This window comes from Condylostylus longicornis, unplaced genomic scaffold (genome assembly GCF_029603195.1).
Source record: "Condylostylus longicornis isolate FDR11 unplaced genomic scaffold, ASM2960319v2 ptg000033l, whole genome shotgun sequence".
In the NCBI taxonomy this organism is placed as follows: domain Eukaryota; kingdom Metazoa; phylum Arthropoda; class Insecta; order Diptera; family Dolichopodidae; genus Condylostylus; species Condylostylus longicornis.
The window spans coordinates 159,400-176,623 of NW_026578002.1; the positions used below are offsets into that span (position 1 = coordinate 159,400).

The 17,224-nt window shown below is 23.9% G+C and overlaps 2 protein-coding genes across 4 annotated transcripts in view; one reads left to right on the plus strand and one right to left on the minus strand.

The window, feature by feature from the left end:
* Positions 1 to 568: 568 nt before the first annotated feature.
* LOC129608662 (peroxisomal biogenesis factor 3) lies at positions 569 to 2,221 on the minus strand. The gene has a single exon (XM_055520318.1). It carries the CDS (start codon positions 2,107 to 2,109, stop codon positions 1,042 to 1,044), a length of 1,068 nt encoding a protein of 355 aa, XP_055376293.1. The 5' UTR covers positions 2,110 to 2,221; the 3' UTR covers positions 569 to 1,041.
* Positions 2,222 to 3,157: 936 nt separating this feature from the next.
* The window catches only part of LOC129608642 (spectrin beta chain, non-erythrocytic 1), a 121,855-nt gene continuing 107,788 nt past the window's right edge, over positions 3,158 to 17,224 (plus strand). For all 3 annotated transcript variants that reach the window (XM_055520288.1, XM_055520290.1, XM_055520289.1), the window contains exon 1: positions 3,158 to 3,594. The gene's annotated coding sequence lies outside the window, so the exon portion shown is untranslated. The remainder of the gene's footprint in view (positions 3,595 to 17,224) is intronic.

The following is a 17,224-nucleotide window of genomic DNA, read 5'->3' on the forward strand; positions in this document are numbered from 1 at the left end:
GTTTAATTAATTAAGGAAAACTACCTATGTATGTATGTATGTTTGTGCATTTTGAAGGCGGTAAATAAAGAATCGCCACTTACCAGGCGTTCCTCTTTTTCTAATATTTTATCGCGCATTGACTACGGGCTTTTACTTACATTTATTCGTTAAATTTAGTTTTATTTCAATTTCTACATAATGTTTAAACATCTATCATTTAAACAAAAATTGGCTGTGATTATTCAGTTTACACTGCATATGAACATATATAGTATGTACATAAAGACTGAGGAAACGGACAAAATACCTCCATTCCCGTATTACTTTAAGTTATCTTTAAAAGATTAATAACACAGAAAAGGAAGAAGGTAGTGTAAAGCTATGGTGTCAATTCTATTTGAGCCCTAAAAAAAGAACAAACTCGACTAAAAAGTAGAAATTTCCGGTAAAACTAGCTCGACCAGAGCTTAATTAAGTAGGTACATACTGTCTATCACTATCCTTGAATTATTGTACAGATAATAGCTTACGTAGATAATTTTTTATAAGTACATAGTATGTAATACTTTGCAAATAAAATAAAATATTTAAAACCATCAAACCTTTATTGAAATTCAAGTCTTTAATTTTTCATTATAGTTATTTAATGCTAAGTGGTACACCTTTTTTTTCCATCAAACATTTTTCCCCGATTTTGGTAAATATTTCTTTCTGTTGCATAAATGTTCAATATTTTTATTATTAACTTGAAACCTTCGGAATGTGATATTTTGTTTATTCTTCCACCTGTATATATATTTTGTAAAATTCTTTTTTGCAAACAGCGAATATTTTTTTGCGTAACGTACCGAACTACCAGAAGATAAATGCTTTAACAGTTATTCAAATTTTAGTTTTACAATTTCTATTTTTTGTAAATTAAATAGCGAATAAAATCCAGCATAATTGAGTAATATTAATGCCATATTTTATTTAATTATATTAAAACCAAGTATATTTTAAATTGCAATTTTCAAATTCGAAGACAATTTTTCAATCTTTTTCAAAATGATCATTAAACTAATTGCTAAAAACCTCATATATATTTGCTCCAAGAGCAATATTTTTTTCTGATGAAAGTAGAAATGGCAAAACTGTTGAAACAATATTAACAGATTTGTGATCAGCTTTTTTTACACCATTAGAAGTTAAGCAATTTACTATTGGAATTATTTTTGCAAGTGGTAATTTTATTTCATTAATATTAGCAAAATTTTCATTGCTTCCTCCGTTTTTTTGTGAAGTTTCGTTACACCGAAAATACTCTGATATGCAATCCACTGCAACTGAAAACGAATCGCATACATTATTTCCGAATAGTAGTGAAATCTCACTGTTCTCCAATATATCGACTGTATCTAAAAACATTTCTTCCAAAACTTTGCAGCCAACAAAATTTTTAGGCAATACGTATTCTGAAATTTTGTTTGATCTGGAAAATTCGCTATGCATAGCAGTTTGAATTGTCCAAAACAATTTTTCGATTTCTGCAAGCGAAAGCTGTTGTTTCAATTCATAAGAGTTCATTAATTCTCGAATTTTCACGTCTACAACTCTTTGCAAATTATGTATTCCTATATCTAAAAAATGCTGTGACAAAGACAAATATTTTAATCTCATTTCATCAGTTATAATTATATTTGACTGTTTTTCTGTATTTTTGAATAAAAATCCTCCCAAAATATTTACTTGAACTCTTAGAGTAATTGTAATCAAAGATAATGAGTAGATTAGCGTTGTTAACCTCACAAATGTTTTTATTTTTAATTCATTCCATAGTGAAACTTTATCACCTTCCTTAGTTTTCAATTTATCCAAAATATCACCTGTATTTATTTGTTTCATTAAATTATCACAAATATTCGAAGTAAAACCTTGAATTGCTTGATTACAAGTCCTTTCTGTTGATTCATAATGCTGAAATTTTCTGCTTCTTTCGAGATACGAAACGAATTGTTTGCTTTGGTAATTCTGAATACTTTTTTGTATGTACTTTGATATAAATATAATAAAACCTAATATTAAACCAGAAATTGCAAGAATTTTTCTTTTTCGAGGATCAATGTAATACCCGATTGCCGAAAACATTATTAAAAATTTACAATTTTAAATGATAAACTGATATAATGTATGCAGTGTTATTCTCCGTGTATCCATTTGACTTTTATTATAAAATTATTAAATTAATTTGTTTACATGTTTCAAAAAACTAAACATCAAATTTTTTTCTTTAGTGTTACCATTTCCATTATTTCATTTCTTAATTCATTAGCAGTGTTCACATATTACACGGCGATTGTTGCGTTAAGTATCTATTTACAAAAAATGGTATTTTAGCTTATCAAACAAAATTTTTTGTTTTGAAATTTAATTTGGCCAAAATTCCAATGCACGCATTTTAATGATAAAAGAATTAGACTGAATTTAATAAAGCAGACTTACAAAGGACCTATGATTGTGCTTTTTCAAATAAAAAAAATATATATAAAATAATGCAGATTAATGGAATATTATTTATAAGTATATTCAAAATTGTCAAATTAAAGTTAAATGGTTATGAAATTTAGCAGAAATTTTTATAATGTTTATTGCTATGTAGGAAATTGAAAAGCCATAAAAAATACCGCTTGTCGCATAAGAAATTGTACGATAGTCAATATTATCGAATTGCCAGCCGGGCAAACCGAGTGGAATAATTCATTTAATGGTATAAAAATATAATAGACGTATGTCTATTATATTTAAAATAGACGTATGTCTATTATTATAAAAATAATGGAATTACACTTTTGGATCCAATAATTCAAAATATATATATATAAACAATTATTGGCAATTATTGAGATTTCAACCCCCGGCCGATTGACATTAGATGATAGTAGTATACATCTAAATACCTAGAGTCAATTTTTGAAAACTTTAGTTTTAAAAGAGTGGTCTACTCCATTAAAAAATACCATCCACTATATAGTCCAGCTACTACATGAAAAGCGAATTGTTTTATTATGACACTATTCTTGATAGTAATAAGAGGATGGAGTGAAAATTAAATTTTAAAATTGAATTTTCATTATTGTCGATGATATTCTTTAAATTCAAAATTTCTTTGAATTTCAGTTTTGAGTTGAATTTGAAATCGTTAAGAGGTAATTTGCGTGCGCGGATTAGAAGTGAAAACTAGTTTTTAAAGTGAAATTCATAACCTTATATGTCATTTTATATATTTGTATGTATGTAGATACCAATAATAATTTTTTATTAAACGTATAAAAATATACACAAAAAATACGGTTTTTTTTCTTTATGCTAACTACTAACAAATTATATTTAAAAAAATTTTACGATTAAAAAGTAAAAACTAATTTTTGAATAGAAATTTTTAAATTTCAATAAGGCAATTATTGGAATAGAAAAGTGCCAACTATTTATATATACATAAAAAAAAAAAAAAAAACAAAATACCAAATTGCTTATTAGATTTAATAAAACTTGTAAAATTTTTCTTTTACCCTGTGGATTATTAAAATATAAATACATTCAATCTGGATTTAGGATACTACGAGGCTCATAGAGGTAAGACACAAAGTGATATTTACAAACATTCATACTTATACAAAAATTTAATGTAACAAAATATTTAATACATTGGTGCAACTTCCAAACTATTTTAAATAAATTCCTACACTTTACCTACTCGTGTAGTAACTAGTAATTGATCTTCTGTGAAATGTGCATTTTAATTACATTAGGTATTAATGTTTAATCTATGTATGTATGTATCTACGGATCATTTTAAAAAATACATGCATACATACTTATAAGTATTTATATCAATATTGTGTACAAGCATACTTATGTATTTAATACGTATGAATTTTTAGAAATTTCACCTGTTGAAATTCCTAATTGGAGATGATAGTAGAATTTAGTAGTTTAAACATTATGTTTCAATCTGCGGTTTTTTATTGAATTTATAATAAACTCGCAATCATAAAACATTATATTGACTACATTAAATAATTCGGACTTATCAACAAACACCAAGTATGTGTGCCCGCGTAGCAAAATTTTAGTAAAATTGTGAAGCAAAACTCATAATTTATTTCAATTTATAAAAATAATAATTACTGGAATAAAATCTGGAGTTTACTTATTTTATTGTACATTTATAGGGGAAGGCAGAAAGTGGGCTAACTTAAAATCGTTACAACCTATATACCTATTTTACTTAATTCAGTACAAATATATGACTGCTAAGAAAAATTTTATGTTTATTCAAGTTTTTTTCTTTTAATATTTTTGGAACCTAGAAATTTTTATATTTTCCAAATTGTAGTAAGTATGAAATAGTTGTATGTTTTTATTAGGTATATATTAATATACGTAACAGCACACTATCTGTTGTAAAAAATATTTATTAATATGATATTTACTTACATACCAACATAATACTATTACGTTGATTTGTTTTCAAGTCTACTTTTTAGTAAGTCTTGAATAAAAATTTTAGTTAAATATATGTAATTGTTTTAGTATCATTGGTTTGAAAGATAAAAATACGTGATTCGAAATTGAAGGTTTTGCAGATCTGTTGCATTTTTTGTGACATTTACAGTAGAACTCCTATATAACAAACAATTTATATAACGATAATCTATATTTTTTAGTTACATGTTTTTTGATGTAATAGCAAGTATATCTATATTTAGGAGAATTGTATAACATCTGTGTATTCTTGTAATTCAAATCCGTATAATTAAAAGCGTAGGTAAGCAGGTGTACCCAGTTAAAATAAGAAATAAAGTATTTTCAGAGTTGTATGGCTATGAATTATAAATAAAGCAATATGTGTAAATAAAGTGTAAATTTTTGTGAGAATTTTTTTTTTTGCAGCCATGCAAGTGTTTTAGTAAAATGAATAATAGACGCATTTTTAAAAATTGAATTGCAAAATTTATTTGCTATAGTTTGAGCATTATCCACATTCACTTATTTAGTCAATAAAAAGCTTTATTTTCAAGCGAGTTGAAAGATGAAATAATCTCAGTTAACATAAAAAAACCTGATGTTTTTCGAAAAATTTTGACAATTTCAACAATTTTTGTTTTATACTAAAATCTAGGTTATAGATTAAGTAGCAAGCATTGTTACTACAGATCAAATATTTTTATTTTTTGATTAATAGTATTATTTATTTAACTATACCTATTTATTCAGTCATTCAAAATTTACACACATTTTTTTATAATAATTTATACCTTGTTACCCAACACAATTTTTTTGAATTATTCTACATTTACTTACTTATTATTTTATTTCGCAAAATAAGATGAAAGGAGAACAAAAAAAAAAAGAAAAAAAAAACGCGAAATTATAAGCATTTAATCAAATTTTTAAAAAAATAAAATTTCGTTTTTATTTTAGGTAGGTAGTTATGTACCTATCTACGAGTATGTTGATATGTATGCACATAAAACTTAATAATAAACTGAAATTACCTAAACAAAAAGAGGAAAAATGAGTATCGCTTACATTGTATTTATAGTGTAGCACAGTACATAGCAGTAATAAATATCGGATCAAATAAAAGAATTTTAATTTTTCATTTTCCTTTCATTGCTTTATTACTTAAATAAAATGATAAAGAAAATGGTACTTATATATACATATATATATATATATATATATATATGCACTGTGACTTTTTGAAATAATTTTAAAATATTGCAAAATTTGAGCTTATTAAAAAATCTCATTATTATTGTAAATTGGTAAACATTCAAATATTTTTTATTTGATTTGGATTTAAACTACTTTCAGTAAGTAGATACTTACTTAGATTTAATATTGTTGTACGAGAACAAATTAATTAAAAATCATGAAATCTGAAATGATAAAATATCTCCATAAAATCGAAGGTTTAATATGATAATGTAATATTTGCGTGTATGGTATGATGTATGCAAATCTATTCTGGTACATAATTTATAATAATTTTAAGTAAAAAAGTACCTACCTATAAACTATTAAATTTAATACTAAATCATATTAGTGTCCGTGTTTTTAAAAATTCAATTTTTTTCTTTTCTAATGGTAAGTACTTACATGCAGTGTGTTTTAGTTTAACAGGAAATGTCAAGGAATTATTTTTGAAATTTATAACAGTTTGAAATTTTATTTTCTTTGCTGCCAACTATACATTTTTTTTTAAGAACTTTTTTGATTTTAAGACAGTACAGCTACTTTTGATTTTTTGCTCAGTAAGTAAGTAAGATGTAAGAAATATTTTGTTTTGTTTCAAATAATTGACTTCGTTTTTATTATTTTACATAAATTAAGTAAAAATTTTGTGTACTTAATTTCTTCCATTACTTATATGAAGCTTTGTTTGTTTCAGTTTTGATCATAGATCATAATTAATCTTAAAATTTGTAAATTTTTTAATTACCTATGCGCAAAAAATTGTTTTCATTTAGTAAAATAGTTTTAAATGCTTTAAAGTTAATACTTAAAAATATTTTTCAGTAGATTTTTTTGTATTTTCGATTTAATAAATAAATAAGGTATAAGTAGGGCTATTTAAATATATGTACATTTGCTTATGTTCTTAATTTCATACATTATATAGCCCATATTATGCTCAGTCACTTAAATAAGAAAATAATTTTTGGATTCGATCATCATTTTCATAAAATTGAAAAATCGTGCTTTTTTTTTATTAAACCAGTTTTTCACTATCAATAAAAATTTTGAATAACCAGATGAAATGATTGAACGTACGTAAATTATGTATATAAAAAATTTTTTTTTTTAAAGTTATCTTGTCTTTATTTTGAAAAACTAGAAATTGTTGACAATTTTTGAATATTTTTATGAAGATTTCGTTGAATTTATTTTGTTGATTTTTTTTTTTTCATTTTCAATTCAATTCCATTTTTTATCTGTACACATTTATATATTTTTTTTTTGCATTGGAAACAATGTTGCCGACCTTGATTAATTTTTTTTTTTAATAAATATTAATAATTAGGATTGAATTGTTTCTGATATTTATTTATTATGTAAGTAGACAAGTATATGCACACACGCTTATATTATGATAAATATTTTATTTCATTATTATTTTTGTTCAACATTTTCTCAACAGCTATTGTGCAGTTATAATATTTTGCTTCTTGTGTAAATTGTAAATTTCCCTATACTTATTTATTTTATTAAAAATAAATAAACGTCGAAAATTTTTTTAATTATTTTACATTCTGCTTACTAGCTTTAAATAATTACAATGCAAATGTTTTCAATAATTACATTTTTATAAGTAAAATTGCAATAGCTGCGACATTATTAACGTAATTGACAAAAAATTGAGTTATGTATTTTTCATTAATTTGATTGCAAAACGATTCAATACTCGTACAATTTACCTATAAAAAGCAAGTACCTAATCAAAAGATAAAATCTTTTAATTAGAAAAAATTCATTTTGTTCTTTAAATGCTTTAACTCTATATTATAATTGGTTTACGCGATATTAATTAAAATTTATGTGGTCATGTAAATGAAAAAAAAATTGTTTGGTTTAATTATATTAATTCATCTTAAGTTGTCATATTTCATATACACATAAATATTATTTACTTATTATTGATAAAAGCATGCTAAATTTATTTATAATATAAAAACATGCATACATACATACATACATTAGGTAAATATATATTTATATTTTATATAATACTTGGATCACCTTAATTTTATTTTGAAACCATTTAGGTATGTGTTTGTTACCTTTTGGAATTCATTAATGGTTTTAATCGCAACTTGCAAACGTGAACAACATATGTATGTACATATGTATATATACTTTTTAAAAATATACTTATGACCGTACATATGTTCATACATTCAAACTGAATAATTGTGCAGTTGACATTATTTATTTTCATATTAGTGTATGTAACGTGTTAACGTAACCGTTATTTGTATTTTTAATTTTTTTTTTATATTTTTTTTTATTATTTTTCCTACTTATTCCAATTTTTTAAGTATGTATCCACATTCATACACACTACCTCTTTTTTTTTACATATTCTTCGTTTATTTATTAATTTTTTGTTTTTATTATGAGAAAGTTAGGGAATTAAAAAATTCATTATTCTTTATATGAAAGTAAATGAAAATAAAAAAAAAATAATGAATGAAATCACCATGTATGTACGCATTACAATTACAACGTACGTGTTAAAATGAACAAAAAAAAATTAATAACGATAGTATGCATGGTGTACAGTGAAATCCACTTACAACCCCCAATGCTTACAATAATTTTTCGGTAATAGTGCAAAGTTTCGCTGTCAAAATCTCTTTTTATTATCTTTCCTTACATGCGGCGATTCAATTGTTTATATTTATTTAGTTGCTAATGTTTATAAACACATACCGCTTATTAGCAAAAATGTTGATAAGATAATTGTCAGCTGTTCCTTGTAAATAATTTTGCTCAACTCTATAAGTATACATATTTGACTTCGTTTATAATCATGCATTGCTTACGTCCTTTTTTTTATCGGTTAATGGTTTAATTTCAGTATTTACTGTGAAATTTAAATTTTATATGGAAAAATTACAATTTTTAGTGGCAGATATTGTAACTAAAAATTTTTTTTGAGGTTAATACAAAATTAGAGAGAAGGCATCAATTAAGAGACGTCTTAAAATAAAAAAAGTAGGGGACAAAATTACAAAAAAAAAATTTAAGTTGTTTGTAGGCATATTACGCTATAATCACAAATTCTTAAAAAATTTTTTATTTGCCTATAAACAGACTTCACTGTACTTTCTTGTCTGACATATTCTTACATAAATGTATGTGCGAGCAGACGATATTATGTACATATATATTTATTTACATACACCTATACCTTTTGTATACTTACACGGGCAAAAGTAATAATTTTGTTTGTAAAACAAAATGTTTTCTTGTACTTATTTTATTTTTTTTATCATTCCAAATTGTGACTTGTGTACAATTTTTAAGGTATAACTGGATTTTTTTGATTTTTTTTTTTTGATTATCTCAACAAATTAACGTGGCTTATGGGGAAAAGTCAATGTAGAAAATATGAGAAAAAAAACGAATTTGCGATCTTGCGTTCATACTTTTTTTCCCTTTCAAATTTTACGTAAAAAATTTTTTATTAAAAATTTCTTTCAAAGTATCTGTACTTAAACACGGCGTAGAAAAAAAGGAATTTTTGCAGAAAATTTTCTTTCTTAAATTTTTTTTCTACATAAAATTTATTTATTGTTAAATTTTTTTTAAAAAACTTTTATTAAGTACTTTACTTAAATTATATTTTTTTTTCTAAAAATTTTATTTACACAAGCAATTTAAAATTGATTTTTTTTTTGTGCTTTTCTCCTTATATTTTCTTTTATTACACATACAATTAAGATCCCATTAGGCTTTTCGTTTTTGTACATAATATAGTAGTAGATTCATCTTTAACTGTTTATATGTGTATGGTAATTATTTGAGTACATTTTTATGTATGCAAGTAACGTAACGCTTTAAGATACTTATGAGCTCCGCTCAGAACGAATATGCGATAATGTGCTTTTATAAAAAGTAGAAAGAAAAAGATTTTTTTTTTGTTTTTCTTTACGTGTAAACAAAAAAGAGGTCAAAAAAATATAGTAAAAAGAAAATAGAAACAAAAAAAAAACACATAAATGAAATTTCGGTTTTAAAGAACAAAAAAAAAAGAATGTTTGAAAAAAAATGTTTGTACTAGGTAACTGTAAGGTATTCCTAACCATTATTGAAACTTTAATCAAAATTGATATGTACGGGGCCTGCTTTATATTGCTTTATGATTTGTAATTATTTTATTTTAAAACCATGCAATTAATTTAAAAGTTAGAACTGCTTTAAGATTCGAGTTGATCATCGAATAATCTCAGACACTTATAATGCAACCTTTAAGTATTATGGAAATCATAAACTTCAATGCTTTAATACTTGCTTTACAACGTGATATTCATTGAATTAGATGACCATCTTGATCTCTACTAAAATCAATATTAATCCGCTTAGGCATAAAGTTAAGTGCCAGAAGGCCATAATTGAAAACTTTTGAATTCGATTAAACATTTGAACAAGAAATTCAATTGTCTCCGTATTATTTTTGAAGCATTTCTGCGACTTATTTTGATCACTTTACTAACGTATTAGTACAACCATTCCTTTAAAAAAAACAAAAATCGGATCATTATACGCTTTGCTTCGAATAAGGGTACATTTTATTTAACCGAAATTCGTGTCACGGACAATATCGTGCCCATTGTGCTAAGGAGCAAAAATTTCGTAAATTATGTGATTACTTATGTGATTGGAATTAAAATAATAAATTTATCATTGTAAATAAAATAAAAATTTATAAATAAATTAAATAACAGTTAACATGAAACGGAATCTCATGATTTGTTTATCATTTTAATACATGTATATATACATAATATTTACACACGTATTTACGGTAAAAAAGTGCATACACAACACTAATATTAACATAAAAATTCAGAACACAAAACAATTTTATATTTAAAATGAAAAAAAAAAAACAAAACGAAATCTAGAACGGGTAACGAAAAATTTACAAATTGGATTCATGTTATTAGATATTTTATGTAATTACATTTTTGTAATATGTAAATGTAAAAAAGGTGAGTCAGTTAGTAAAATCTTTTTTTTTAAATTCTTAAGGTGTTCTGGATTTCTTAATTCCAGATTATTTAGGTGATATTATTAAACTAATTTTTGTAATTATTTATGAGTACCTTACAATTTGAATTCTTAACTATTGTGCCTGTAACATTATTTTTATATTATTGAATATTTTATATAAGTATATATATTTTGTTTCACATTAACCTCAGTACACCTTCTGGGAGAAGGTGTTGCTCTCCCACGCAGGAGATTAGAAATACTAGGGGATTTCGCTCTCAAGCCGGCGGAGTTGCGGGCTTCTGGGACTCACAAATTGCTCAAGTTCATAAGGCGATTGATCTAGTGTAGGCAATTTAGAGCAAGATTTAGAGTATTATAAATGGTAGCGGTGCTCTGTTACCCCAGTTTAACTAATTTAAAATTTAAAAAATCTATATATCTTCGGATATGGTAAACATTATACAAGTATTTAACTATAAGCGAATTAAAATTTAGAATTTTAATTAAATAAATTAATTTTGTATTAGGCATGTTTAAACTTTTAATAAATACATTTATTAATTTTTGATTTTTAACCCCAAAATTTTAATGACTAACTAAAATTAAAGGTGTTTATAAAAATTTCGTTATATTGTGTTCAAAATAATTTTAAATTCTAATTTTTCTAAATTTTGATTTTATCTAACATGCGATGGAATATTTTAAAAATTTTAAATGAATACTATAAAATTTAAATAAAATAAAAATGTTACCTATTTAAAAGAAAACAATTTTATACTACTTAATATTGAAAACTAATTTAAAATTATTAATTCATAAGATAAAGGTATAATAGAGAAAAAATTATGCGATTTTATAGAACAAAACAAAAGTATACGTATGAAAGAATTTTAGAATATAAATAAGGTTTTTTTATTTCATATTAGAGCTTTTTAGTAATATAGAGTTAGTCTGTTTATTCTTAGTTATTTTAAAATTATAAATCAAGTCATTTATATTTCAAATATACGTCCAAAATTCTCTACTTTTTTATTAGAATGTGGTAGTACTCTTAAAAGAATTTTTCAAAATGACCTTCCCAAATTTTAAATAAAGTTATACCTTATTCAAAAGTATAATGTAAATTTTAACCCCATATAGCTCACACTTCTTTTTTTTATCTTTAGAACCTGAACTTCTTGTTGATTACAAACTTAAATAATACTTATTTTAAATACTTAAGGAATAGGATTTTATTGACAGGATTTTTGATTTATTGAATAGGATGCGATAACACAACGTAGTTTCAGATCGTGACAAATTGAAAAATTATTACATTAGGAGTACTCTAAATTTACAATCAATTAATTTTAAATTCTATCGTAAATTCAACAACAATATTTAGACAAAGAAGATCTATAAAATTGAAAAATTCAATTCTAAATTTTTTTCGGCAATTCTATTTCCGATTTTATATTTTTTATAGTTTTTTAAAACTATAAATTTTTCTTTACTTTAAAGATTAACAAAAAAAACAACCGGTCATCTAAAAAAAAAAATAATTTTTTTACCTATTTTGAAACTAGTTTTGCGTAAAAAAAATATGTAAATTAAAAACATATTTAAATCAATTTTCACAAAATGAGAAAAAAAAAATTAAATTTAACGAAAAAAAATTTATTTTACAAAACCGTTTATTGAAACTGAGCGAACATGTGACGCTTTTTATTGAAATCTTAAATAAGCTTAGGCGATTTCCAGGAAAAAAAAAATTGTGTATGCACATATATACACTTTTCTTACAACTTAGAAGTAAGTATGTATGTACTTTTATTGGAAAAAGTAAATACATTAGTACTTCCTCAGTTTACATACATAAATAAGTTAAAAGAATATGATATTTTTGTTTTGAAAACTTTCTACTTAAAGGTTAATGTCGGGAAGAATTTCGGTAAAAACTGAACCGAAGCCGTTAACGACAATGGCGGACGATTTCCATTGTTAGCCAAGAGAAAACAGCGGAAAAGCAAAATTAGCTGTTCAGTATTTTGCATGTAGTGTCACACACACATGGAAACGGATAATGTCAAATTAAAATACTATTTGATAAAATCAAATAGTATTTTAAGCTTTAACGCCACAAAATCCGTGGCGTTAAATTCGCTTTATTCGGACAGGCCTCATTTTTATATGTATATGTGCTTTCCATTGAATTTGACATTTCAGCTGCGGATTCGAAAATTACTCTTGTTCTGATTTCAACTTCAAGCATTTTATTATATGTATATTAAATATTTGACATCTGTCAAAAAAATAAGTTGGCTCTTTGGGGAAAAATTTTAGTTCTAATAACTTTAATTTAGAAAAAAAATTAATAAAAATTCGGGAGTATCTAATATTTGTCCTTAAAACACATTTTATTTTTTTCATACGTTACTTTACTGACCTTTGTACGGACGTATACATTGATGTATACTGCAATAGGCTTCTATCATATTTTCATCAAATTTTCGAAACAAATAAAATTAATGAACAAGGCCCGACGTTTTTTTTTAATTATATTTTATTTATACATAGTAATTAAATAAATGCATAAACTTTGTAAATATTACAACTAAATACATATCTACATGTACATACATATATATACTATATGAGTTCAATAGTACTAGAAAATTCAAGCTTTTTTTTACATACTCCAATATATACAATAATATATAAATTAATTCAATAAAATTATTTAGCTAAATTAGAATTTTAGATTAAGTGTTAAATAAAAATTATTATGTTTTTCTTTTCTTTATATATTAATTATTAATTATTTATTTTAATAAATTACGTGTTTCAATTAGTATTTGAATTAAAATATTTGTAAAATGCATGTATGTCATTACTCTTAAATTAGATAAATTTTAAATTCTTATTAATTTATAGTTGTCGTGACATTATATAGTTATGTAAAAGTATGTGTGTCACTGAATTAATTATGGGAACTACTAATGTTTGCATTTCATAACACATACATATACAATGTCTTCAACTGTTTTGTTAATTTAACAAAATCTGGTTTTCTTTTTAATAATAAGGGTGGGAATTCAGATTTGTATTACTTAAGTTTATTCTGAATTAATTTATTTATAGAATCCCTTACTATTTGAACTTTACATTCCCAGAGCAAATATATTTATGAATTTTAATTTATTTACTTAATATGTTATGCGATAACTAAAAACATTTTGTTTAGCAAATGAAATAATTATTTTTTGAAATGAGGCATGTTTCTCTTATTTTTTGAGTAATCCATGAACATGTTTTTCTTTTTCGAACAATTCAAGTTCAATTACTTGCGTACATAGATCAAATTGTTAAAAAAAGTTTGTCTTTAAGATCTACCAAAATTATTTCATTGGTTGTTCAATTGTATTGAATTGGGCAAGATGAATGTTATTGTAACTTTAATCAAAATTAAATAGTTATACTTACTTATTATAAAAGTAAAAATTTTAATAACATTAGATTGTTTTAAAAGCTTTTGTTTGTATTTATTAAAATACATTATAATATTTTTAAGATGAAGTCATATATGAAATTACAGTCAAGCGAAATAAAGAAAAAAATTACTTTTTAATATTTTCAATGTTTATATTATTTTTAAATATAAAAATATTGACTTTTTAAATAGTTTTATTACCTCACATAATAATTAAGCTGAATTAAATACATACATACATACATGAGTAAATGAAATAGACAATAATAATAACACTTAATGTATGAAAGTTTTTTTCTTTATAATATCATTGATGACTAATTTAATTGATGGATTTAATATAAAAATTTAGAAGCGTTCTTGATTTTAATTTTTATAATATTTATTTTATATGTTCCGATATTTCATATATTTAAATATAAGTATGTACATACAATATATATTTGAATGGTTATAGAAATTCGACTAAGTTTTGTTCTTGAATATAATAGAAAATTTGTATATGTACATATTAGAAATGTATATTTAATTATTTCAGATAATTTTATGTAGTATACAGTTTTGAGGTGACCAGACACCTCATCATACGAGACATTTCATCATTGTAACATTTCATTATTGTAACATTTCATCATTATAGCAATTCATCATTGCACATTTCATCATTATAGCAATTCATCATTATTGTATTTCATCACCATAACATTTTATCACTGAAGATGGTCGCCCACAACCAAAAAAGAAGAAGTATAGGGAATTAAATGATAAGATAATTGCAGCTGTACAGGGGTATTACAATGAAGAGGATAAAATGAAGTACTTGAGAAAATTAACTAATTTGCAGTAGCAGACCATAAACTCAAAACTTAATCTAGTCAGTCATGTTATTTTTTATTATTAACCCTTTTTTACAGGAGTCTATGCACCTGGCGAGTCAGAAAGTTGGAAATATTTTCAAGAAGTGATTTGATACATTTTTGTGTGTTTCGACATTAAATTTGTTTCGTGTGTAATGTCTTTGTGTTTTACTGTAATGAATTCTGTTGTGGGATAATAAATATATGAAATAAAGTCAAGAAAAAACAAAAAACAAAATTGCCTGTTTGTGGGACAAGCCTTTACGTGGCAAAAAGGATAAGTAACCAAAATTAGTGAAACCAATATGTCCTTTAATTTAATTATCTGTACAAATTTACTTTACATCCTAATCCTCTTAAATTTTTGTTCCATTAGTTGCACTATGCAACAAAACTGCAAACTGCTTCAACATGTTGCCAAAATTGCTCAGTATGTTAATTACTTAATTACACCTACATGTACTTATGTTTGCAAAATGCACTTTATGCAATGATAAAATGTTATGGTGATGAAATACAATAATGATGAATTGCTATAATGATGAAATGTGCAATGATGAATTGCTATAATGATGAAATGTTACAATGATGAAATGTTACAATGATGAAATGTTACAATGATGAAATGTCTTGTATGATGAGATGTCAGGGAACCCAGTTTTGATCATACAAAAATAATTACATAGTATTTGTGTACTAGCAAAATGCTGAAATTAACAGTTTATTGAAGTATGATATAGGTAAGGTTCAAGTTTAGCATTTATTTTTTTTAATTTTGAACTTATTAAACTGAAACATATTGATTAATAATTTAACAATTAGAAGAAAAATTAAAGAGGGTAAATTAAACTACTACTTTGAATGAGAGTTTTACTAATCTCAATATTTGGAAACTCTAGAAAAAAGTATAAACATTTCAAATTATTTCATTGTTTAGGTAGTTTGAGTAACTCAATGTTAAATAAATTTGATGGGATGTAGATTAAAAATCATTAACAATTACACAAAATAATTCCAATACTGTAACCTAATGTCTAAAACTAAGTTGCAAAAGTACATAATAGGAGTTTCGCTTATAAAAGCTTCTGTTTGGCATTTCTCTACTATAACATTGTGAACTTCAAAATAATTATATATGAAATTAGATGTGAAAACTATACCTCACATATTGTGTAGAATGTGAGTGGTTAAAAATTTATAATAAAAAAAAAATTAGAATGAAATCGCAAATTATATTTTTTTTTCATTTTCTTTCTTTTATTCCACTGTAGTAAATAAGTACTAAAAAAAAAAAAATAATGATTATATTTTGACTTAACCATCGTTTCGATGAGCGATTTGTACAATAATAACTGTTTTTTTTTATTTGAATTATATTTAAAAAAAATAAGAGAAAATAATTAAAAAAATAACAAAACAAAGAGTAAAATGAGCTTTATATTTTTATTTTTGGTGTTTATTTTTTTTTTTAATTTTTTTTATATTTTGTTTTGTTCATTGAAACTGTCATGAAACTGTCATGAAACTATCATGATATCATTTTAGCTTCAGTTAATCATAAAGCTTTAAAATTACATCATCACCATGTTAAGAAAGAAAAAATAAAAAAAAAAAAAAAAATAAAAAAGAGAATAAACAAATTTTTTTTTTTTTGCAAAATCAACAACTAGAAAAGGAATTTTTCCATTTGCAATTTACGAGTTTCTGATTTTGAATTTTAAATGGAGGGAAATTTTTTTTTGTATTTTCTCTTTATTATTTTTTCTTTGAAATGCTTTTATCTCTTACCTAGTTAAATTGATACTTTAAAAATTGAAATATTGTAATAAAATAGAAACTACTGTTTAGTTCAATTAATTAATTAGAAATTATTGATCATAGAAATTTTTGATATTTTGACTTTAAGACTTGTGATCTGCTAAAAATTAATTTTGTTAAAATCAAATTAACATCATGATTTTTTTATAAGAATTTTTGAGAGATTAAATGTCACTCTACATTTCGGTAAAGTATCAATTTCATTACAAAATTTCCGGTAAATTATATATGTATATGTAACTGTGTAACGGTATGAAAATTAGAATTGTGAAAAATTACTTCTAAAAAGCAATCTGATTTAAAATTAAAATAAAATTTGGCCCGAAATTCT